Genomic DNA, 23,461 nt, shown 5'->3' with positions numbered 1-23,461 from the left:
TAAGCTCAAATTAAACTTTAAAATGTCCTCATAACATGATTTCTAGGACTGTTTACTCTATGCCTGGTCGTTTGTGTTGGTTTTGTTCAGTCTGTAATGCTCGATCCCAAATGTTGGATAGAAAAGAAAAGAAATAGGTTTTGTTTGGATGCTGGAATTGAGTAGGGAGAAAATGATCTGGAATGGAAAGCTTAGTCTAAAAGAAAGTAGTCACGTATTATCATAACTACTTATATTGGACTGGCAGATTATTTATAAAATTAGGAGTTAGAGAACAAGAATCATTTCCTTTGTGGTTAGTATACTTATAGATAGCAATAGCAACTAGTAATTGTGGAGACCTTTTAAGATTAATTTTGGACACCTTCCTTTTTGCACTCACAACACAATAATAATAATAATAATAATAATAATAATAATATTCATTGATTTCTTCTTGGCCGTAAAAAATAAAACCATAATATCAGTAACCAAATGCAGTACTTAATTCAGATTTCCAGCATCTTGCTTTCTCAAATCCATTGCTACAGCTCTCATAATCTTCCACAGCCTGTTCTATTTCCTCTTGGCTGTTCATCACAAACGGCCCGTGTTGCACCACAGCCTCCTCCAAAGGCTCTCCCCCGACCAACAAAAACCTCATTGCTCTCCCCGACCTGTTCCATGCATTGAGCCCGTCCCCCGGGCCTAGCAGGAGCAGGTGGTGTGGGGAAACAGGCGTGGATCGGGAATTCCCGAATGTGCCCTCACCCTCTAGAGTATACACAAATGCATTCCATGTAGGCGGTATGGCCTGCCGGATATGTGATCCCGGCTTGATAGTGAAGTCTAAGTACATTGTAGGTGTTATAGTATGAACCGTAGAACTTACTCCCATTGCCTCCCCTGCTATCACTCTCACCTTGACGCCGTCTCTTGCAGCTTCTGCAATGTCGGTGTTACACATTTCTTGATACCTCGGCTCGATCCTGTAAGTTAGGAATGAGATGAAATAAGTATATGATCCTGGGACTTACGTTTTTAGCTTTCTTTGTTATATATATGGTTCTTTATCTCTATCAGAATCACTCACATTTTGTACCTAGAGGAGAGGTTGATCCAGAGCTGTAGGCCTTTTTGAGTGCCCTCACCTGCCGGCATTTCGGAATGCACAATACCTCTGCCGGCAGTCATCCATTGCACGTCGCCAGCTTCTATTGTGCCCTTGTGTCCCTCAAAATCTTCATGTGTTATGGCTCCCTGAAGGATCGAAGTATTATTCTATCATGTTGGTTTTGGTTTTAGGCTTAGAGGATGAATGAATAGGGAGGATTTAGGGTTTAGGAACACAATAAAGCATATGTTTTTTACCTGCAACATGTAGGTGACAGTCTCAAAACCTGTCCAAACATAACAACATGCTTTCATGTAAGTTATCTGTAAGAGATGAACAAAATATTGTTTTGAAATCAAGAACCACCACTACCACCTCTATGTGGATGATCAGGAAATCCACCAGGTACTGTTACTACAAAAACCAAATATCAAAACATCAATCAATACAAAGACAAGACAAGACCAAGATTCCTTCTAGAAAGAAATTCAGACTTCAAGAAAGACCCCAAACCTGAGAACTCATCCAGTGCAAGAAAAGGGTCAAAATATTTTATCTCAGGCCTGATTTTAAAACAAGATTATCAGAGCCACATCGTAACAAAAAAGAAAAGAATACTTGATTATTGTAGTAAGAGTTCTTTTTCTTTTTAGTATTAGTAAATTACTACCTGCCAATGCTTCTCCGGACGACAGCTCCAACGCCTTCCCTTTGTTGCCTGGCAAGAAACTTTCTGACAACCGGCCTCGCCTCCCTCACTGCATCAGACATACTTATTTGATGGTTGAATGAATTATCAATACACCAATCTGGTAGAAGCACCAACAAGAACACAATAAAGTCTACCTCAGAAATATATATGTGTGTATATATATATATATATATATATATGGATGGGCTGTCTGCATAGTATTTTCGTCTGCTGTCCATCATCTTCTTTTATAGGGTTGAGAGTGAGAGTGGGAGTGACTATCGATTAAGAAAGTGGGGGGGTGGAGAGGGATACCCAGTGGGGGGAATGGATTGTGTTATTGTTTAGTGAGAAAAAAAGAATATATATATATATATATGTATGTATGAATCGATGGATGAACTCAAGGAGAGGATCAAGTAAAAATAAGTTATTAAGACCAAGTAAAGTGCTCTCAGCACGACGTCGTAATGGCGTCACCGTCTAAAATGCGACTTTCCATGGCTCATTTAATTTCATTTTGGATCAGTGATGAATTCCTCCTTTTGTAAGTTGAAGTGGGATTTTATTACTAAAATCGTTTCAGGTCACTAACTAATTAGTTATTGCCCAACTATAGTGGGATTTATTATTATTATATAAAAACAAATACATAAAAGAAGAAGAAGAAGAAGCGTGCATAGTCTGGTGTGGTTTGACATCGAAAAAGTCAAGTCACCAAATGACAAATAATCGTGCCAGGATGGATGGATCATGGATGTATGATCCAACCATTACGAAATGTTGATGCAACATTTCTTACCATTATTAATATATTTTTTAAAAAATAAAAAAAAATCTATAGTATCTCATTAAAAAATAATAAAATACAATACTTTTCATACATGAGCACATATCCAATTACTATAATCATTATATATATATATAATATAAAATCAAAACTCGGAAAAAGAATGTATTCATGACAAATAAACAAAATTTACAACAACAAAAGTTGAAACTTAGTAAAATTACAAAGAATCAATCATAAATTACACATCCCCAACTCATCTCTTCATTCATTTAAAAAAAAAAAAAAAAAAAAACCAAATTCACCACAAAGAACCCATCCATTCAATTCTCATACTCATCACCAAAGAACACAGCCTGCAAGAACAAAACCTATCACGGCCACGGCGGCGCCGGCAGCCACCGCCGGCTGCCCGCTCGGGGCAGTGGGGCCGGGGGCTGTCGTGCCGTTCCCGCTGTTGGCAGGCGTCCTCGCCACCACTGGCGGCAGAGGTGCCTCAGCCACATCATTTTCCGTCAGCACCGGGCTCGGAGGCTGCGCCGGAGGCAAGGCCTGCTTCGCCATAAGTGAAACGAGACCTGCCGGTTGTACCGGAGACATGTAAGGCGGTATCTCTTTGTACCCTAAACATCGGTTCCCTGTCATCGAAGAAATTTGTGCATTCGTTAAAACAATATCGAGCAACTCATCAATTCAATAAACCTCGAACTTGGCTCAAAAAGTAACTTCATTTCTAGACTCGCTCGATTAGTCGAGTAAGATTGGGCGATAAGAAATTAATCGTGCATGTATGTGTGTAAATGAACTTACGTCGGAATTTTGCAGCCGTTGCAGGGTAGTCAGTAATGATTCCGTCGATCCCCATGTAATTGACGTGAGTGTTGATCTCGACGTACGGATCGGAGAAGAAGTCCCAAGGCTGAGACACAAACTCGTTCTGGAAGTACTGCACGTACACAGAGAGATTAAAGGCCTGTAGCTTTGGCACGATATTCGTCTCGCCCGTCAAAAATAGAAGGTCGACGGGGAAGACGGAAGCTTTGGAGATGACCACAGAGCTTGCGAATTTCTTGATCTCCAAAATGGTCGAGTTCAGAATGTCGCGGACGTTCTCGTCGACCAGGTACACGAACTCGTAATTGCTGCTGCTGCTGTTGCTCTTTAACTTGGACAGCACAGCACTGTCACTCGATCTGATCATGACCTTCTTCGTCGTCTGGGATTTGTTTAGAACGTCCGAGACAGCGTCGGTGATGCCTAGTCCCTGTTTTTGCGCAAGGTACGCCGCGTTCTACATTGCAGAAGCTTGAATGTGACTTGACGTCGTGTAATAAAAATAAAGCAGAATCGGAAATTTTAGTTCTGGGATTACCTCGATGCTGATTAAGACACCGGAGACTGAAGATGCATTGTTGGCGAATCCCAAGAAATCGGATAACTGCATTAAGTTGCCGTCGTTTCTGGCTCTCGGATTCCGGAAGAGCGAGTAATTTGTGTAAGGATTGTAGATTGCAGCTGCAATGGAAAGCATGGATTGATGAAGAAATCATATGCAAGAAAGGATCAATTTCGACTAACTAAGATTTCGATTGTTCACTTACGTTTCAAGGTCTGGATTTGGCTCCAAGTGAGGTTGTAGGCGAAGATGCCGTTTGTGATGTTGAGGTCGGGATTATTCTCCGTGAAGCTTCCGAAGTCCGACTGCGCAACATTTGTTCGGTCCCTAAGGTTAATGGATCCCAAGCAGAACGGTATCCCATCGCTTGACATTTGAACCGGGCAGTCGAGAACATCCACACCGTCCGATACAGCTTTCTCGTATGCCTTATCGCTACACCCCGGATAGTCCCCGCTAGCGCCCTCGTTCGAGATGATCAAAACTTTCGCTGCATTGATTCGAACAGAAGAATCGTGTTAGCATTCCGGGGATTTCTATATAACGAATCATTCAAGCGTTTTTATCCGAGTATACCTTGTACCGTATCGTTCTTGCCCATGTGAGCGAAGCAATCTGCAAGTGAAAAAGAATCGAAGATCATCGGAAAACCATCCCGAAACAGGTAAGGATGAATGCGTCGATACGTAAGAAATGTTTCATAACTTACCTATGGTTTCGGATGGAGTGATGGGGAAGTCGGAGAGCACTCCATCTACCGAGAACTCACCATTGTCGATAAAGGAGAGATACTCGGAGACGGGGTCGAAGCTGAAATCATACGGTAAGGCTGCGTCATTGGCAAAGTTATACGCAAAGACTTCGAGGCCTGCTCTATGTGCGTCGAGCACAAGCGACGTATGATTCAGAAGATACTGTGTGTTGTCGACGGGCCATATGTAAGATTTAGGAACAAGAATCCCCGCTGCAAAAGTTCCGATCGATGTCAGATTTCTCAAGAGTGAACCGTACGTTTGGTTGGTCGTTGGCTCCACGTCGTCGGTTCCCAGGAATTGGAACACGAGCTTTGTCCTGGTCGGTCTGAATCGCGACACGACACCACGCAAGAAGCCCACCTCCGGCGACGAAATGTAATCCACAATTACCGTTCTGGATATAGAAAGAACGAACGTCCTCATACTCAGATTGTGCCGAGCGAAAAATACGTCGTGCTGCAAGTTTGATCGAGAATAAAACCGATCAGGAGTCGAGCCAATAGTCTACAAAAACACAATCAAGAACACTCGAATCGCATACCGCTACATTCAACCACAGTCGAGGTGGTTTTACTCTGTCAGCTAACCCATCGACGGTAAGAATTGGCAGGCCATCAAAATTAGGCGGCCGGGAGAAAATCCTTTGCTTCACTAGTTCATGTAGGAAAGATAAGTCATCGAGAAACAGTAATAGGCGACGAAATGCATGAAGATGACGGTTGTAATAAGCTTACAGCTAACATTTGCGAGCTCGTCGAGCGTGAAATCCACAGATGACCATCCTCGCATCGAAACTCCATTGACATCATAGGTGGCCTGCCGATCGGGAAAGACAATGTCGATGTTGGACGAGTTCTGGAGCATTATATCCGGGAAGCAGATACCGGCCCCGTCTTTCGTTAGCTGAACATCGCACCATGCGTTCAAGTCCCCCGAGCCAGTCTGAACTGCTACCGAATACGCATAAAAGCTCGAATCGGGGAATATCCCTGACAGGCCACCTCTTGCTATAACCAACGGCGCATTCCCTGCAAGGAGCCAATACAGAGGATCAAACTATATAGGCTTGCAGATGTTGTTCTTCACCAATTTATAGTTTGTGTTGATTCTCCAAATCATGGAAGACTATCAATCTAGCTATGCAGAATATCTTCATTTATGGTAAGCATCGAGATACAATTGATTATTAGGTTTTATGAACAATGATGTCATGTGAAATTCTTCTCACGATTTGATTCATCCAACGCAAAATTGGAAAGCACAGATGAGCAGGAGATTATCAGAATAATGGAATTGTTCTGTATCTGATGAATTAAGGAACAGACTAATCAAACAAGGTGAGTTTAATATCATGCCTTGAAAAATCCAGAAAAGGAATTCAAACAACCTACAACGAATTCACCCAATCCTCACTCAAATCTGACAATTCATCACAATAATCCCTAATAGATCGTGTAAATCCAAGAGAGAGAGGTTTTACCGCTAAGTGTTTGCCATTTACTGTTGGATCTTTGAGCAGCAACTGAATCTAGCAACGAGCAAAGCAGGAGAGGCAAAAACAAGGCAAAGACTGACCGGAGCTTCCACATTTCCGGCGGCTCAATTTTCCGGCAAGCAGCGGTTTCTAGCTTCCACTAAAACGAGCCTCTAGCTCCGCTTCCAGAAGTTGCGCCAATCGCGGACTGTTGACAACGATTTCCAGATAATCCTCGTTCCTCTTTGTTTCTATTAGGGTTGGATTCCGCAGGAAACTGACTCCAAGAGCGAGCGAGCAACTTCCGCCGTTTCTGAATAAACTCAATTTCTTTAATGAGCCTGCACGTTCTGTGCGCTTTGAAAGCCGAGTTTTATAATACCTATAACAAAAAAATTACCCAATTGCAATTGCAGAGCGTTTACGACGATTTGAGTAAATTAATGTCTCCAGTAAATCGATCACAAACCTAATCAATAATATAATCCGCAATTTGACCAAAAATCTGAGAAATTATTATCAAATCCGCGTGAAACTGGAAGCCGCCTGTCTGTAAGTAAGTATGTATGTATGTATGTCTTCTTCCACGCGTTCTTACATCACAACCTCCATATTCGTGAACTGGTTTAGCTGGCAGCTGGCGTGTAACAGTGGACGGCTTGGCTTGATTGAGCCGAGCCGCAGAGCAGATTCTCTGCAAGCTGGCTAGCATACAACAGGGGTCAGCGTTGCTCTGGCGTATGACCACGTGGCAGGAGGCCATTGGACGTCATATGTGACGCCAAAAACAATTGGAAAAGGACAGTTGCTGAGCTGTTGAGGTTTGGGGTTTTGTTTGATTCGAGAAAGTACACTGTAGGAACCCTTTTTCTACTTCCAAAAATTTGCAATTCAGTCCATCTATAAATCACATGTTGCATTTCGGTGTATATATGTTGAAGAAAGCTTTGTGACTAGCCAATTAGGAAAAAGAATGACTAGGGGTCCTTTTTTAAAATAGTAAAAATTAATGGGAGGCAATTGCAATTCTCCAAACTGATGAGAGTAATTGTGTGTACAGTTATTGTACCGGTCCAATATTAATGTCTCCGTTATTATTACGCTATATTTATGAATCAGTTCAGTTACTGTAAACAGCACTAACTGTCATTAATGCAAAAAAGCTGTTTGGTTCCTATTTCAAATTTTTCATATTTTTTATTCATACACAGTTTTGTCTTTAATATAATTATAAAAATATATTATATATTTTATTGGAAAATATTATAGATTGAAGATGAGAAAGGCTAAAGACTCAAGGAAATTTAATGGTATATATATATATAGGGAGTATTCATTTAATTTGAATTTAAAACTGAAGTTTGAAGGATGAACTAAAATAGATATTTAATTTAATTTGGTAATTTAAATAAACATAAGAAAACGCGACCTTGTATGTGTGTGAAAGCTGTGTGTTTGTTGAGTATTTCATGTAATGGAGTGCATGAAAATGAAAGGAACTTTTTTAGGCAAATTATTAATTAATTGATCAAATACTTTATGGAATATTTCAACCTTGTTGACATTCTCTACTTAATTAAATCAATTAAATTTCTTGGACAATGACTTTTTTGTAAACTATACATCTGTTGTATTTTTTTCTATCATATATTATTGTATTTTTATTCATTCGTATTTCATTCCCCCCATATATACATATGTAACAACCATGTCACTATTATCATTGTGGTTGGTGTATAAATTCGTAGATTTATTATATGTTATTTTTATTCATACTGTCAACTATTTTTAAAATATGTATATATTTCAGAACTAGAAGATTAAGTTTTAAATCATTATTATATATATTTTTCTTATTTAAAATGTGGAAGAGAATAAGATTTTGCATCCACCCCAACCTATCAACAGCTGTATTTATAAAATTGAAAAAGGGTAGAGGAGTGCACGCCTTTAATGAATTGTAATGACATTTTATATAATATATCTATTTAAATTTTATCTTATATATAATATATATATTGAAACGTAATTTCATTATTGAATGATCCTGTAAGCTCCGGGACCTCAACACCCAGAGGCATTCAAACTCAAGAAAAAACCATCAAGAACAAGAGCAAGAACGCACAACAAATGCAGAATCCTTGTCACAAGCAACAATGTTGAAATTCAGTAAGTAAATCAGGAGGGAGAGCATTTAAAATCAGGCATAATCTGGGGATATATTTACAGGGGGATCGATCGAAACACGATCTTCAAAACCAGAAGGCGAGGTTGTCGTCCCCATCTACAGAAGCTAACTATTCTACTGTCTGGAAATTACAGCACCCGACACAGCCAGGGAGAACTAAGGCTGGCCATTCGATAAACTTGCCATTAGCCGAGAAAGCAAGTCCGTGGAGAGTTTTTTCTTCAGTTGAGAACTTTTGATCATCGGAGTCCTAAATCTGGGAGATCTGAAAGGACATTCGAGTTATAGTAAGCATTGGCGATGATGTTGGTAAAGTGTAAGTCAATTTGGGGATGTCCAATGGGAAGTAAACCTGTGTTTCTTACGACTTCTAGATAAAGCTCTCGATGTTAAATAAATCTAAAGATAGAGATGAATAAAAAAATGACGATAAAATAATCATAAAAGATCAGAAATATCTTGTCTCGTGCTTAAGTTAGGGCATTATATTCAATTTAGCAAACTACTAAGCTGCTCGTACCCTTTACTTGCAAGTCAGTGCTTCCGTCACGATTTCTTGAATAAATGCCTTTGTTCCAACATCTCAGGCATCCTCAATGCGGAAACACTTTCGCATCCAAGAAGTTCTCGCAGTTTAACATCACACAAGATGGACATTGGATTTGAAGGATCCTATGAGCCGGAAAACAAAGTAAGAGAACCACGTGGAACTATATCAAAATTTAACAGTTGAAATGGAAGCAATCGTAACCTGGATAGAAACAAGTACTGGAATGAGATACAGGCTTAAAGAGAAACACCTAAAATGAAATTGTTACAACTACACTTCAGGCTTATAAAATGATTGCACCACTGAGTACCAGAAACAAGTATTGAATTCCCGCTTGTGGTCTAAAAACACTGAGATCCTAAAGCTGCTTAAAAACTTATCAGAGGTGATTCCAGGATTTAAAATAAAATGATATTACATTGGTCAATTTAGTATCTTCTCATGAATATGATTGATATTCTTAATTAAGGTTAAAAGGATGTCCTTTGAAGATATGAATTTAATAGCAAACTTACTACTTTTACATACTCCAGCATTAACTTCTCATTATGATTTGAAGAACAATTGTTCCAACCACAACTTTTAATTTGATTTCAGTTTACAACTATAAAAAATAAAAGAAAATAAAATAGAAGCATTTTCAAATGATGCCTTACTCAGTTGCATACCTCAAGTTGGTGAATTTTTATGTACTCCCACATCTGTCTTAATACTTCTGCTTGTGACATTTCCCTCTCATCAGTTCCCAAGAAACTCCCAAGTTCTTCAGAAACTACAACAATTGGAACAGGCTCGTCAATTTTGGTCTCCGGTTCTTCATCCTCAACCTTCAATTTCTTAGTATTTCGACCTGTTTGCTCTGTAAGAAAGAAACAGCAATATTTTATAACTTTCTTCAACAGAGGTAACCAGTAGGAAAACCGAAACATCCCAAAAAAGATAAGGAACATTTATGCTCATACTAGTCTGCTCAAGCGCAAAAATATGTTTTGCTAGCAACTTATTCATCCTGAACATGTCGATGCAATCAGTCTCGAGCACCAAGCGGAGCTCATCATTGCAAATTATTTTCCTTCTGTTGTTAGGATCTTGAAGGTTGTTCTTCCTTATGTATGCCCACAGCTGCTTCACAATCTGCAAAAGCACTTGTTTTAGAAGGAACCAAGTTTCGGAAGAAATGTAAGAGAAAATAAGCGTAAACCTCAGTTCTTGGCAAGGTCGGCTGGCCAACAATGGTTTGAAGCTCAGGAGAAACACCGCACAGTTTGTTCAGGCCCCCAGGGCCACCTCTTCTTCTTCTTACTGCCGGAACTCTACAAATTACCAGTTCTTGTTAAAGCATATGGAATCAATTGTCCTCACTACATTGCTTTAGATGCTTAAAAGAAACATTCAGCATGTAACCAAAACAAAATCAACAATGAGCACCGCACCGTATCCAATGCCTGTTAACATTTAGAAATCAATATTGTTCTTAACAGCAATTGGGTTGTTTATTCTGACGTACTATTTAATATGTACAATTTAATCAACCTCCATTTATGATCCAAGCAAACTAACTGCATAAGTTAATGGTGATACAAAGATAGCCATTTTCTGGAGATATTTCCACTTTGATGATTTCCGGTCAGTGACACAGTCCACCAAATTAAGGTACAAGTATTCATCAATGCAGGAAAGATTTCAAAAAGAGCATAAATTATTTAGCACCCAAATGGTTAAGGAACAATTAATTCTTCAATAAAAGTCACCAACATTAAGTTCTACATATGAAAAAGATATTCATAACTCTGTGGTGGTTTCTATTCGTTCAGTACAAGAAATGTCCTAGAGTGCAATAAATTCCACGAAGAGACGAATCTGTAGAAACAGCATAAAATAGAAACAGAAGCCACTGCAGTTGGTAAGAAATTGAAAGGGCAGCGAACAATAACTCTGTGACAGAGGTTTAAGTTGAGGAGAGCAAACCAACCTCGCTTTGGGCGACACTCTAGCAACAGTCATTCTAGAGGCGGTGGCCACCGGCAGCGGAGGCGGACGCTGCGATGTTTGCGGCGGAGGTGCGGGGCGGAGACCGTAGCCCTCTGCGGGATTGTAAGCGGCGAAATTGTGAGGCAAATGGGGGTGGAAATTAGGGCTTTGGTTGAGGATGAAACGGCCGTTCTGCTGCAACTGGTGTGGTAAGAAACTCTGCGGCTGAGACCGGAGGAGGAAGTGGTGGATTTGTCCGCGAATGAAGTCGAGTTTGTGGCTCAAATCGACGCCCAATTTCGACTCGAGCTGCTGAACGACGCCGTTGAGGGAAGTGAAAGCGGTGGTGTCGAGGAGTATAGACTCCAACGCCTCCGCAAGTTGCTGCTCCGTCACCGCCATCTCCGCCGCCGCCGCCGTCACGCGCTCACCCATTAATGCACCAAATTCGTCACTCAACACTACCGCTGCTTCCACAGTACCACATGATAACGAACCCTTCCCCTCTCTCTCTCAAACTGGAGAACTGTAATGACGAAATTACCCCTCGAAGAAGACTGGTCGCAGCAGGCCAATAAGAAATAGACACGTTCCAGATAGGTGGCAGACACCTTGGGACCGTTGACAATCTCCGGTCGCGCAACAGTTAACGGTCCGATTTTGAGATTAAAAAATTGCATTAAATTTTTTAACCTATGCCAAAATTCTACATATATACATGTATATATAAAAAAACAAGGCAAAAACAATAGTTTACGTTCGATATCAATTTTATACCATAATTAGTTCTCATTCGTGGGATGATTAAATTTGTATAAATATCATATTGAGTGTATTATATTACGGACGGACGGGATCATCTGTCCTGAACAAAATTCTATCCCCTTATCCCATATACATATTGTATATATTTATACATAAGTGTGTAGGTATAAAATATTACTTTATATATACATAACTTCTCATATTATTATATTATTATATAAGTGAACATATGAATCAGATTGAACTAGTGGGATTCAAGTTGGCTGTAACGGTCCATAATTTATTACGTTCTACATTTATTAAGTGTGGTCCTCATTTCCCGTCTCGGTTCGGCTATGGATTCTGAGATCCGTACGTTCGTCTTTACCTGGTCAACCGCAGTCGCATGCCTCATCTATTGCCACCAGATCGCCGCCAGGCTTCCCGCCGGCGCCGCCAGGCTCATCTCCCTCATCCCTGTCGTCTACCTCTTCACCGTCCTTCCCTTCCGCCTTACAGCTTTCCACATCGCCGGCCCCACCTTCCTCTACCTCGTCTGGCTCGGAAACTTCAAGATCCTTCTTTTCGCCGCCGGTCAGCCGCCGCTCGCCGCTGATCCGCCGCTGTCGATCCTCCATTTTATAGCGTTCGCCATTTTTCCGATCAAACAAAGGTCAACGACCAAATCCGACCGGCGCCGGAATTCGCCGTTTCAGTTTCTGCTCAAATGTCTCCTCCTGGCGGCAATTGTGAAGAGTTATGATTACAGAGATCTGATCCATCCGTTTTTCATCGTGCTTCTGTACTGCTGCCACGTGTACCTCGGCGTGGAGCTTGTCCTGGCCATCACGGCGGCGCCGGTGCGAGCCGTGCTCGGACTGGACCTCGAGCCGCAGTTCGACGAGCCGTATTTAGCGACGTCGCTCCAGGACTTCTGGGGCCGCCGGTGGAATCTGATGGTCAGCGGAATCCTCCGCCCCACCGTCTACTTTCCGGTGCGGCGGGCCGTCGGCGGCGATCGGGGCCGGGCGGCGGCGTTTTTGGCCACGTTCCTTGTGTCGGGCCTGATGCACGAGCTGATCTATTATTATCTGACACGTGTCCGCCCCACGTGGGAGGTCACGTGGTTCTTTGTTCTGCATGGGTTTTGTGTGGTCACGGAGGTTTGGGTGAAGAAGACTTTGATCGGCAGGTGGCGGTTGCCGACGGCGGTGTCGCGGCTGCTGACCTTGGGTTTCGTGGCGGTCACCGGCTGGTGGCTGTTTTTCCCGCAGGTGGTTCGAAGTGGAGTGGACTTGAAGGCCATTGGTGAATACCGGATCTTGGTGCGGTTTATTACCGGCGGCGATTGACGACGACTTTACTAGTCGTTGTGTTTGATTTTTCTACTGTGATTGAATCTACGGTAGCATCCAATTTTGGGCAAAGGCGTATGTTTGAAAAGTGTGGATGAGGTTTTGTTTGGGTAAAGTCGTGGTTCCAAATGAGGAAACGTGTATTGAGTAGTTATTTAATTGGGTAGATGGAATTGGGCTATATTAGAATCTAATTTAATTTGACTTTAAAGTAAATTAATTTAAAATAAATAAAATCTTGTATTTTTATAGAGTTTATGGAAATTACATATTAATATAAAATACTCCGTAGTAATTATTTTATTTTATTTTATTTTTCTCTTCAGAATTATATAATATTCGTAAATAATAATAATAAAAAAAATTTATTACAATTAAAATTATTTACAAAGTTATTTTTTAATAGTACATTAAATATTTATATTCTTTCACTAAACGTTAAATCAAAATGTAGTTTATTAAAAAAAACAAAATCAAAACTCTAAATCTAAATAAAACACTGTGCTAACACACCCTAGCAATATAAAATTGTGTTCCTTTGGGATAATTATTGAAAGAATTGGTTTATATGTAGATTATACTTAACCTTTAAAATAGATTTGAAAAAGTAATTTCTTTGAAATAGTAGATTCAATTTGGGGTTCATAATTTGAAATAATATTAATTTGATAGATAATAAAAGAATTAATGTGAAAAGGATAATATAATAAATTAAAGTTTATTTAAATTAAATGAGAATTACTGTTCATATAAAAATTCCTAATTACTGTACATTTTTTTAATATCAAGCTCTGGGCTCTTGGTTGAGTCAATTGGGCCTATTGGGCTAAACCGGTATATCTTTAAGCCCAAGCTGATTGTTGGTTCGGGGCTGAACCGGGTCTGAGCGCATCGCTGAATCGAATCCTTTTTTTTTTGCAACTGAATTTCTTCCATTCATCGTGGAAAACTTGAATCTAATCAAATCGACGCCGGATCAAGCAGCTTCAACTGCCGTCCAGGACCGTTGCCGGTGGCCGGAGTTTTGGGTAACTTTATATTTCGTCGTTATCGAGTTTCGTCTTGCATCTTGACATTTGTTGCAATTTTACTTTATAGCCTCGATCCAATTGAGTTTAGTCCAGATTTTTTCCGCTTTGCGCTGGCTGACCATTTGCGTTACCGAGTTTTTTGAGTTTTGGAAACGGTTTATCGAATTTGAAAATTTTTGAAATTGGATATTGGATTTGGAATTTTGGATCTCTGAATCGATCGCTTGCTCAAACCCGTGGTGCAGGTATAATTAGTGTCGCGTTGCGAGGAGTTGGGGGAAATGGGTTTCCTCGTGACTACCTTGATTTTTGTAGTCGTTGGGATTATTGCGTCCTTATGCGTCAGAATCTGCTGCAATAGAGGACCATCCACGAATCTGTATGTTCCAATTCCTTTTTCTTATAGCAACTTTAGAAGAATTTCAGTCCGTTTTAATTATGCTTGCAGTCTCTGAGCTAAAAGTAACTGCACCACGATTTCTATAGCTATCAATTTTCTGCTTTTCTTGTGTGGATTCATAGCAAATTTGATATAGTTACTAAGCTTATGCTTAAGGTGTATCGGAATAAAAGTGGGGAAAAGTTTGTTGAGGTTAGCCACTTAGATTGTTACATTCTTGTATGCAGAAGATGAGCTTATTGTTGTATTTGACTATTGTTTCTTTTGCTATGAATTTATCATCATATAGTTTACAAATTTGGCTAGTTTGAACTTTATTCCATTCAATTTCTTCAGGTATAATTACTTTGTGTGATGACTTCCTTAAGTACAAGAAAAACACACAAATTCATAGTTAAATATAAGTACTTGACACTTCCTTAAGTACAAGAAAAACACACAAATTCATAGTTAAATATAAGTACTTGACACTTCCTTAAGTACAAGAAAAACACACAAATTCATAGTTAAATGTAAGTATTTGAGGTGGAACCAATACATTTAATGGGAGAAGGGACGGAGAGATACCGACAAGCTGGGTGATAGAAGAAATTATCAACGACTAGCAAGAGTGATTAAAATGTTGAATTTGTAAGAAGAAGATCTTACTAGATGCATCGAAAAGGTGTTTTAATGATTGAAGCGAAACATACCTAATTGGCTTTAACAAGTGAATGAAACAACTACTCAATAGACCTCCCAACCATTCCATTATTTGTGCCTATATGCTTCCTAATAGCTGGTGAATTTGACCATCAAGTACAATTTAGTCGAAGAAACAATTTGATTGTTATCTGGCATGGGATTATCACTACTCTTTGCTATACAAAATTATCGTGCTTACTGTTCATCACAATCCCTTTATTGGTTAATATTTTTCTCATATCTTATTTTGAACTGCTGCGTGCCTCATGGTAAATTTTTTACTGCAAATTCAGGTTGCACCTGACGCTGGTTATTACTGCAACAGTTTGCTGTTGGATGATGTAAGTTGCATTCACTTGTTTGAGCTCCCAGTAGCACACATTCTCTTGCCCGAATAAATTTCCCTCCTTGCATGCATTGCTTAATAGTTTTTGCCGCCATTTTTATGTCAATTATAATATGGCTTTCATTGGGTAGTTTACTATGCTTAGCCTCTTCAATAAGTTTTGAATATTTTACCCCTTTATAGTAAATTCAGTGAACTCATCCCTTAGGATTCCATAATTTGATTCGATTCCAAGTTAATGGCTAATCTGATGTTTCCGTGGTTAAATATACAAGTGTTTTGTTGTCATTTTCACTGCTTCTGTGTCTATAATTCTTTTTACAATGTGTACGCCACATGCTATTCATTCGACAATTCACTTGGCTCTTGCTCGACACATGTAGGTGGGCTATCGTTTACCTAGCTCAGATGAATCCGCTAATAGTCCCGATTCTAAACGAGACAGAATGATATTATCAAGCTGCTTTGTTATCTATGGAGGGTTAGAGACAGCCAGCCCTGTTGGCTGCATCAGATCCGTATGTATCTTCCATTACTATCTTCTCTGCTGTGAGACAGCTTCCCAAAACTGTCGTAGTTTTATTTATTTGTTAAGGTTTACGGCAACATTTGCGTGGAAGAAAATAAAATGAGTAACAATCTCGATGATTTGTATCTCGTTGCTTCTTTGTGAAAGGAAAAAAACTTTTGGGTGTGATTTTTGTCGAGGATTTTAGTCCTTATGTTGAATGAGTTTGTTAAGTTTTGTGTACATTCAAAACAAGTTATGGTTTGTCTTGTATTGTCGAGATCGAGGAGGTTAGAACAAGAACAACTCGGTAGGAGTTCCTAGCAAGCATGCTACTAGTTCGAAGCTATTCGATAAATAAATTATAAATTAATGTTAATATAATACAAATATCTAGAAGCTATTCGATAAATAAATTATAAATTAATATTAATATAATACAAATATAATATATAAATATTGATAGTTTACGACGAACACATATTATATACTCTCTTTTTTTGTTCACACAATTTATGATAAGTATGTATATTTTTGAAAAAGAATACACAAATTAATTTGATAGAGGTAGAAGTATAATTTAACTTACAATCAAATCTCATAATTATAACTATAATTCCAAAAGTGAGATAAAGTGACAATTATTATTATTATTATTTTCAAAATTGCAAGGCGGAAGAAACAAAAACAACTTTTAACTACAAAAATCTAAAACCCTAAAAACACCTCTTCTGTCTCTCTCTCTCACTCACAGCACAGCTGAGTGATACTGATAGCCCCCACCCATTTACCATTTACGACTTTCCAAAGAAGGTGAGCTTGCTTCTCCTTCATGGCAACGCTCCGATTCTCAGCGCCGGCCTCCGAATTGACCTCTGCGTCCTCCATTTCCGTCGGTGTTTCCCCATTGCCCTGCAAAAGCTTCTTTCTCTCTCGCTCCCGCTTTAATTCCAGGAAGCAGAGGAATGGGGCGGTTTGCTGCTCCTTTATTCCTTCTGAATCCGCTAGGATTAAGGTTGTTGGTGTCGGAGGAGGTGGGAATAATGCCGTTAATCGCATGATTGGCAGCGGCTTACAGGTATTCTCCAATTTTCCCCTATGTAGGAAATTGTTTGAGAATAGAGTACTTATCGTAGATGTGTTTTGATTTATTCTGTTAGGTTTAGAGTTTGTTACTATCACGAACCGTTTTTGGAATTGCGTCTTGCACTCGTTAATTTGTGAACTGCGTTAAGCATTCAATTTGTCCACAAGAAGTAAAGAAAGAAAAACCTGCTGAGTAGCTGTATCCTTCAAGGTTAAAAGTACAAGCTAGTGAAAGATAGCATGTGAGACATGCTATGGAAATTGGAATGTCACAATTATTTGATTTCCAACATATATATAAATTTTTAACCATGAGGTTCGTAACTAAATTTTGTGTGCCATCTAATTGGTATGTGATTATAAACGAGTTGTGATGTTTCTTGCTAAAATATGAAGGGGGTAAAGAAGTGTATGTCAAATCCACATGCCTTGATGTATATTTTAAGGATTCTGATTGTTCAGGAGTAATTATGGTTGAAAAGAAGCTTAAATTGGTTTTGATACTGGGGAATGCCAATTCTTGTCAGATAAAGTGTGGGTCATACTCTTTTGATGAAATGATAAAATGTGTCTATGACTCTATAAATTCTTTCACTATGGATATGCTAATTTGATCCTATGATTATTTCCACGCCCTTTATTGAGAAATCAGCAGAAACATTCCTTACATATTTATGACTTGATTGTATTCTTGTTTAGATATATCTGTCGTTGACTGTCTAAATTATTGGACACATTATTTTGAATAGGGAGTGGACTTCTATGCCATAAACACAGATGCTCAGGCCCTAGTGCAATCTTCCGCTGAGAATCCTATTCAGATTGGAGAGCTTTTGACTCGTGGACTTGGTTAACATCTCTCTTTTTTCTTTAATATTAAGCTCCAGACCTTGTGCAATCTTTATTTTCCTGTGTTCCAACTGCAGTAGAGATTGCATTATGGTTTCTTAATATGATTTCTATCTGACTCTCTAACTTGTCATGGTTGATGTGGTGGAGAATGATGAAAAACAGTCTATGTATTGCAGGCACTGGAGAATAATGATTTCTTAATATGATTTCTAGTCGTCTCTTGATTTGATTTCTTAACCTGATTTCTAGAGATAGCATTATGGTTTCTTAATATGATGTTGTGGTGGATAATAATGAAAAACAATCTGTATTGCAGGCACTGGTGGCAACCCACTTTTGGGTGAGCAGGCTGCAGAGGAATCAAAGGAAGCTATTGCAAATGCTCTCAAGGGATCAGATATGGTGTTCATAACGGCAGGAATGGGTGGTGGCACTGGCTCTGGTGCCGCCCCAGTTGTTGCACAAGTATCAAAGGAAGCCGGGTACTTGACTGTGGGTGTTGTTACCTACCCATTCAGTTTTGAAGGACGTAAAAGATCAATGCAGGCAATCCCTTTTCGTTTCATTTGACATGGCTTATCAATCGATTTTAATGATTTATGCAATTTACCTTCTTTAGGTCTTGGGTTGCTTATTTTACTGTTATACAATTAAGATGTGAATTTTTTGAAAGAAAAGGGCATAAAGAAGTCACTATATCTGGTATTCTATGGCAATCTCCTGCTAAGATGTGCGACTTTACTATGACCATGAACTTGCTAGCTTTTCATGTTTCGGTTATCTTTCTACCCTTTTGAAATATCAAATTAAATTGTACCAATGTATGGTGGGTTGAAAGAATTGTGCTAGCCGAATTCTATTGATTGTGCCAAATTGCTTTCAGGGTGTGTTCCTACAGACTCAATGTTTGCACATACAATTTTGTTTCAGGCTCTAGAAGCAATTGAAAAGCTCCAGAAAAATGTTGATACACTTATAGTGATTCCAAATGATCGTCTCCTAGATATCGCTGATGAACAGACTCCTCTTCAAGATGCTTTCCTTCTAGCGGACGATGTGCTCCGGCAAGGTGTTCAGGGAATATCCGATATAATCACAGTAAGTGATGGTATGAATCTGTAGTGCATTGATTAAAATTTTGATGCTTTATAAACAAGTTCTCAAAACTTAACTATTCTAGACAGGTTCATGTACTAAAATGTACCTTCAACTATTGTCATTGTAGATAGTATGATTTCTCTGTTTCAATATTTCTTGGTAGACTACTGAATTGCCTATGGCGAATATGACATTCTTAATACTAAGGTTACAACCGAGGTTCAATGTTGTATTTTGCAGATACCCGGTTTGGTAAATGTGGACTTTGCAGATGTCAAGGCAGTCATGAAGGACTCCGGCACTGCTATGCTCGGGATTGGTGTTTCCTCAAGCAAGAACCGTGCTGAAGAAGCAGCTGAACAAGCAACTTTGGCTCCATTAATTGGCTCTTCTATTCAATCCGCCACTGGAGTCGTATACAATATAACCGGCGGCAAGGATATAACACTGCAAGAAGTGAATAGGGTGTCACAGGTAGTTCATATTTATATCTACTCTTTTTTTGAATTTCTGTTACAACTCACCTACATATGTGACAATGAAGATTGAACCCTTCTAGTGAAACAATAAATTCCTAAGCTATCCCAATTATGTATGTGTCATTCATGATCAGTCGCCAAAATTTACCTGTTGTGGTTACCAATTTCTTTGCTTTCCAGGTCGTCACGAGTTTGGCAGATCCTTCAGCAAACATTATATTTGGCGCAGTCGTGGATGAACGATACAATGGGGAAATCCATGTGACTATTATTGCCACCGGTTTCGCTCAGTCGTTTCAGAAGACACTCCTGACTGATCCAAGGGGAGCTAAGCTATCGAACAAAGGCGCTGCCACTGGGAGCCTGGAGAACATAAAATCACCGGTCGCCCTGAATTCTTCTCCTCCCTCTACTGCCAATACTTCCAGGAGGCTCTTTTTCTAGCCTTGTTTCTTATTAAATTTGGTCGTTTCTTTATCTTTACTGTCACTCAATTAGGTTAGTTGGTTGCTATGCTGTATGGTTCTTGATTGGACTGCACAATTTCTTCTGTTTTTACTTCTTGCTGATGGAAATGAGTTGGAAATTGTTCATATCTTGAATCAGAAATTTCTTTTTAGATGCACATGATTAAATCAACTTAATATAAACACTTACCAGAAATTTGATTGTAACAAAATCAATAAGATTATGGAAAATTTATAAATTCTCACAACAAATTCAGTAATTCTGCATCCCATTCTTGACAAACGCATAAAAAGTGTTCACTAGCGTTTTGACACAACACACAACGCGGAAAAAAGTTGTATACATTCAGGGCCAACCGCCGAAGATATTGGACTTAAACTCATAGGTGCAAAACCATTCTTACCACAACTAAGATCGAGCTCGATCCACAATCTTCTAGGACAACTCTTTCTGTTCACCATGTTGATTTCATTCCCTATAAAAAGTAATCGGGAGGTGGCTTCTTGGCCGGTGCTGCTCTTGAGTCCTGAATCTCAACCACCACAAACAACTTATAATCACACTAAATATATTTGTGTATATATAAGCATTCAAGAATATTTGATGGTTAAAGCTTCCATTAGAACAAAGGGTGCGGGTCGTTTTCAAAAACTATGGTCTAATTTATCTAAAATAGAATAAGAAGACATGTTTATAAGCGTTAATCAAAATTCTTCCAGCATGTTCTAAGAAATTATTAGAATTTGTGAGCACTCCTAGACTCAGTCGCGCTTTTGAAAGAAATCAAGAAATTGTGTGCTCGAGTGCATTAAAGAGCTGAAGAATAAACCATGCAGAATTTAATCGTAGAGGTTGTACCTGTGGAGCTGCTTCAAACACACGAAACTCCTTTTCAAGGTTTTCATTTAGCTCAAGAATGGCAGCTACATTTCCACATCTGCAGGGCAAGTAGAGTTGATAATAAAATCCACGAAGATTGGACAAAAGAAGTAAGACGGGAGGTGTTTTGCTACCTGTAGCAGTAATTTGGGGCGGACCAGACTGTAACTATCTGTTCATTGAACATCCATTTATAACCTTCCATTACCAGCTGATGGGCGCGGCAAATGTAGTCGATATTGTTTGAATGATTAAATGAAGAGACAGCGCTGCCACCAAATAAAAATCCAGCACCGCGAGGACTCAGACCCCAACCATCAACAGTGTCTTCTGGATCCGACCAAAGGAGATCACACATGGCACCATCATGAGGAACTTCTTGCTTCCGGTCGATAATCCGAATCTGAAACATTGGGAGTTATTATTATATGAATAATAATCAGCAGACCTATCGATTAAGTATAATTCTTACTTCTTAGACCTGGTCTAATGTCGAAATTGCAGGAGACAAACCTCCATGGACACTGAATATCTTGTTCTCAATGAGTGCTGCCAGGCTGAAACAGCAATCAGTGTGGGGCCCCGAGAAAAGCACACCATCAATGCAGGAAATGAGCATTTTGGTAATATAGGCGGCATTAAAATGGAGGTCAAAGAAAATATTTTAAACATTGGCATTTCTATGAAGCAGCGGACAAGTATACTATTTTTTGTCAAAATTTTCTAATTTATAACCTGTATAGTTGAATGAATGAATGAAACTCAAATATTTTACATCCGCATGGACCTTATCAAGAATCTAGAAGATCATACCTTAGGTAATCAAAGACTTCAGTGCAATATCTCCAAACATTGCTGTTACCGTACTTCCGTATGCACTCGTCATAGAAGCCATAAACCTGCGAAGAATATATATATATGTATATAATAAGCACTGCATGCCAAAGATAAAGCACCTGAAAACTCCCAAAAGTGTGACAACTAACCTGTGATATTTGTCGGCTTTCATGGTTTCCTCGAATAAGAGTTATCCTGTCGGGATACCTTACCTGTCAACGCACTAATTATTAGTTGAGCAGGACACACGTCAACTCCATAACTTTAGGCCATTACAGGTCATCAGATTTGGTGTCAGTGCATCACCATAAAAGCTGTTTCCAAGCAAAAAGTCAATAAGTGATTACCTTCAGCGCAAGCAGAAGCAGAAATGTCTCGACAGAGTAATATCCTCTATCAACAAAATCACCAAGAAATAAGTAATTTGTCTTCGGACAATCGCCTCCTACTCTAAATAGCTCTTTCATGTCATAAAACTGCCCATGAATATCACCACAAATCTACATCAACAAAACAGGGGAAAGTTGTTAGTACTATCATTTGGCTTGAGAACAATTATGGCAAAAGTTCATTAACAACACAGAAGAATAGAAGCCTGCGTCAGCTTTCACCCCTACAACTTATTTTATTTCCTATAAAACTATCTATAGGCTTTGAAGGAAATGTATGGCAACTAGTTCATAATGTGGCATGTTTTAGCCATGATGATAGCTTCAAAATCAAGGGTTTAGGGTTCGTGCATCAGCTGAAATCCATTTACATTGGCGAAGATGGACGACAAGCTACATTTACAAATTAGTGTAAGCTTGTACAATGTACACACTTTTACTGTCTGAATCCCTAAGAATTCATTGCTAACGACCAACCTTTAACAAATCATATTAAATTACAGGGCTAAAAGTATCCAAAAAAAAACCTACTTTGAAACCCTAAAAATTACACCAGTTTCAGTTATGCAACTCATCATGTTCTAAATTTGATGCATCTCCTTACTCGCATTACAATTCAGTCAGTGTATGAGAGGTCAAACACATCAGCACATATATCTACAACATTAAATTCCAAAAGTCTGGTTTTTAGGGAAGAAAGTATCCTGAATCTCGAACTTGATTACCACTCCAAAAGTTACGAAATTGAGCCACAATCCGACACAGATCCACAAACAACCAACAATTCAAACAAATCAGCCAAATGCCAGACAAAAATGTAACTTGCAGGTAAGCTAAATTCAAGTCCGTTTCCATCCGTTTATCCGGTTCTTACAGTGACTGGGGCATCAACGCGCTGAACGTTCCCCTCCTCGACGAGGATCTCAATCGCCTTAAGACAGAGGGACTTGACTTCCGATTCCTTGAGCGGTTCGCACCTCTTCAGCTGCTCAATCTGCTGGTCTAGGTCAGACATCTCCCCAGATTCCAACTCCAGCCCACGCAAACCGAATCAAACGAAGATCCCGCGACTCCAAATCTTAAAACGCGGCGAGATTCTAACTTTCCGGCTGGAGTACATTCGCCGTTCGACAGTCACCCGATCAATTGGCGGCCGCCGCGCAGCGTAGCGCAGGCATACTGAGAGTCTGGGTGTTTGTCTTTCCCTTTCTTAGCTGCGTAGAGGGTTTCGAAAATGGCCCTTCAATTTTCAGAATTCTCGACTTCCCCACATACTTTTTGCCTTATTAAAGTTTGGACCTTCAATTCTATAAAACAATCAACTTCAGTCCCTTTCTGCCTTTCTCTACTTTAATTTTAACTAACTATTTAATTTATAGCTTAATAAAAATAAATGA

General features: G+C 39.3%; 7 protein-coding genes across 15 annotated transcripts; 3 read left to right on the top strand and 4 right to left on the bottom strand.

Moving 5' to 3' along the window:
- Window positions 1–395: 395 nt before the first annotated feature.
- On the bottom strand, window positions 396–2,048 carry LOC127255027 (pirin-like protein). Of its 6 annotated transcripts, none has more exons than XM_051280448.1 (6): window positions 1,764–2,048; window positions 1,607–1,656; window positions 1,466–1,507; window positions 1,351–1,379; window positions 1,082–1,239; window positions 396–968 (listed from the first exon to the last, which is right to left on the bottom strand). In XM_051280448.1, the coding sequence occupies exons 1-6, from the start codon at window positions 2,024–2,026 to the stop codon at window positions 464–466; spliced, it is 1,047 nt and encodes a 348-aa protein (XP_051136405.1). In that variant the 5' UTR covers window positions 2,027–2,048; the 3' UTR covers window positions 396–463. The 6 variants fall into 6 exon arrangements, with proteins under 6 accessions (XP_051136405.1, XP_051136403.1, XP_051136401.1 ...); XM_051280446.1 differs by having other exon boundaries at window positions 1,073–1,239; window positions 1,466–1,501; window positions 1,764–2,035; XM_051280444.1 differs by having other exon boundaries at window positions 1,073–1,239; window positions 1,764–2,031.
- Window positions 2,049–2,776: 728 nt separating this feature from the next.
- LOC127255025 (glycerophosphodiester phosphodiesterase GDPDL3-like) lies at window positions 2,777–6,723 on the bottom strand. Its single transcript, XM_051280435.1, has 9 exons — window positions 6,206–6,723; window positions 5,460–5,753; window positions 5,267–5,376; window positions 4,680–5,181; window positions 4,547–4,585; window positions 4,176–4,460; window positions 3,947–4,089; window positions 3,385–3,865; window positions 2,777–3,212 (listed from the first exon to the last, which is right to left on the bottom strand). Exons 1-9 carry the CDS (start codon window positions 6,312–6,314, stop codon window positions 2,914–2,916), a joined length of 2,262 nt encoding a protein of 753 aa, XP_051136392.1. The 5' UTR covers window positions 6,315–6,723; the 3' UTR covers window positions 2,777–2,913.
- A 1,592-nt stretch (window positions 6,724–8,315) lies between these two features.
- LOC127254637 (uncharacterized) lies at window positions 8,316–11,415 on the bottom strand. Its single transcript, XM_051279854.1, has 6 exons — window positions 10,910–11,415; window positions 10,139–10,250; window positions 9,900–10,071; window positions 9,606–9,796; window positions 8,908–9,059; window positions 8,316–8,652 (listed from the first exon to the last, which is right to left on the bottom strand). Exons 1-5 carry the CDS (start codon window positions 11,341–11,343, stop codon window positions 8,934–8,936), a joined length of 1,035 nt encoding a protein of 344 aa, XP_051135811.1. The 5' UTR covers window positions 11,344–11,415; the 3' UTR covers window positions 8,316–8,652; window positions 8,908–8,933.
- Window positions 11,416–11,814: 399 nt separating this feature from the next.
- LOC127254638 (long-chain-alcohol O-fatty-acyltransferase-like) lies at window positions 11,815–13,285 on the top strand. The gene has a single exon (XM_051279855.1). It carries the CDS (start codon window positions 12,009–12,011, stop codon window positions 13,002–13,004), a length of 996 nt encoding a protein of 331 aa, XP_051135812.1. The 5' UTR covers window positions 11,815–12,008; the 3' UTR covers window positions 13,005–13,285.
- A 604-nt stretch (window positions 13,286–13,889) lies between these two features.
- Window positions 13,890–16,165, top strand: LOC127253954 (V-type proton ATPase subunit e1). Its single transcript, XM_051278770.1, has 4 exons — window positions 13,890–14,035; window positions 14,284–14,417; window positions 15,416–15,463; window positions 15,852–16,165. The coding sequence occupies exons 2-4, from the start codon at window positions 14,320–14,322 to the stop codon at window positions 15,916–15,918; spliced, it is 213 nt and encodes a 70-aa protein (XP_051134727.1). The 5' UTR covers window positions 13,890–14,035; window positions 14,284–14,319; the 3' UTR covers window positions 15,919–16,165.
- Window positions 16,166–16,693: 528 nt separating this feature from the next.
- LOC127254362 (cell division protein FtsZ homolog 1, chloroplastic) lies at window positions 16,694–20,084 on the top strand. Its single transcript, XM_051279450.1, has 6 exons — window positions 16,694–17,054; window positions 17,812–17,911; window positions 18,231–18,460; window positions 18,845–19,012; window positions 19,253–19,486; window positions 19,672–20,084. Exons 1-6 carry the CDS (start codon window positions 16,809–16,811, stop codon window positions 19,933–19,935), a joined length of 1,242 nt encoding a protein of 413 aa, XP_051135407.1. The 5' UTR covers window positions 16,694–16,808; the 3' UTR covers window positions 19,936–20,084.
- Window positions 19,934–23,294, bottom strand: LOC127254363 (serine/threonine-protein phosphatase PP-X isozyme 2). Of its 4 annotated transcripts, none has more exons than XM_051279451.1 (8): window positions 22,939–23,292; window positions 22,023–22,175; window positions 21,825–21,887; window positions 21,652–21,737; window positions 21,320–21,395; window positions 20,973–21,241; window positions 20,818–20,896; window positions 19,934–20,491 (listed from the first exon to the last, which is right to left on the bottom strand). In XM_051279451.1, the coding sequence occupies exons 1-8, from the start codon at window positions 23,077–23,079 to the stop codon at window positions 20,435–20,437; spliced, it is 924 nt and encodes a 307-aa protein (XP_051135408.1). In that variant the 5' UTR covers window positions 23,080–23,292; the 3' UTR covers window positions 19,934–20,434. The 4 variants fall into 4 exon arrangements, with proteins under 4 accessions (XP_051135408.1, XP_051135409.1, XP_051135410.1 ...); XM_051279452.1 differs by having other exon boundaries at window positions 19,934–20,485; window positions 22,939–23,289; XM_051279453.1 differs by lacking the exons at window positions 19,934–20,491; window positions 20,818–20,896 and having other exon boundaries at window positions 21,093–21,241; window positions 21,311–21,395; window positions 22,939–23,293.
- Window positions 23,295–23,461: the final 167 nt, after the last annotated feature.

Source organism: Andrographis paniculata, unplaced genomic scaffold (genome assembly GCF_009805555.1).
Source record: "Andrographis paniculata isolate CXL003 unplaced genomic scaffold, ASM980555v1 Contig52END, whole genome shotgun sequence".
Classification (NCBI taxonomy): domain Eukaryota; kingdom Viridiplantae; phylum Streptophyta; class Magnoliopsida; order Lamiales; family Acanthaceae; genus Andrographis; species Andrographis paniculata.
This window is presented reverse-complemented; position numbering and strand designations above follow the sequence as displayed.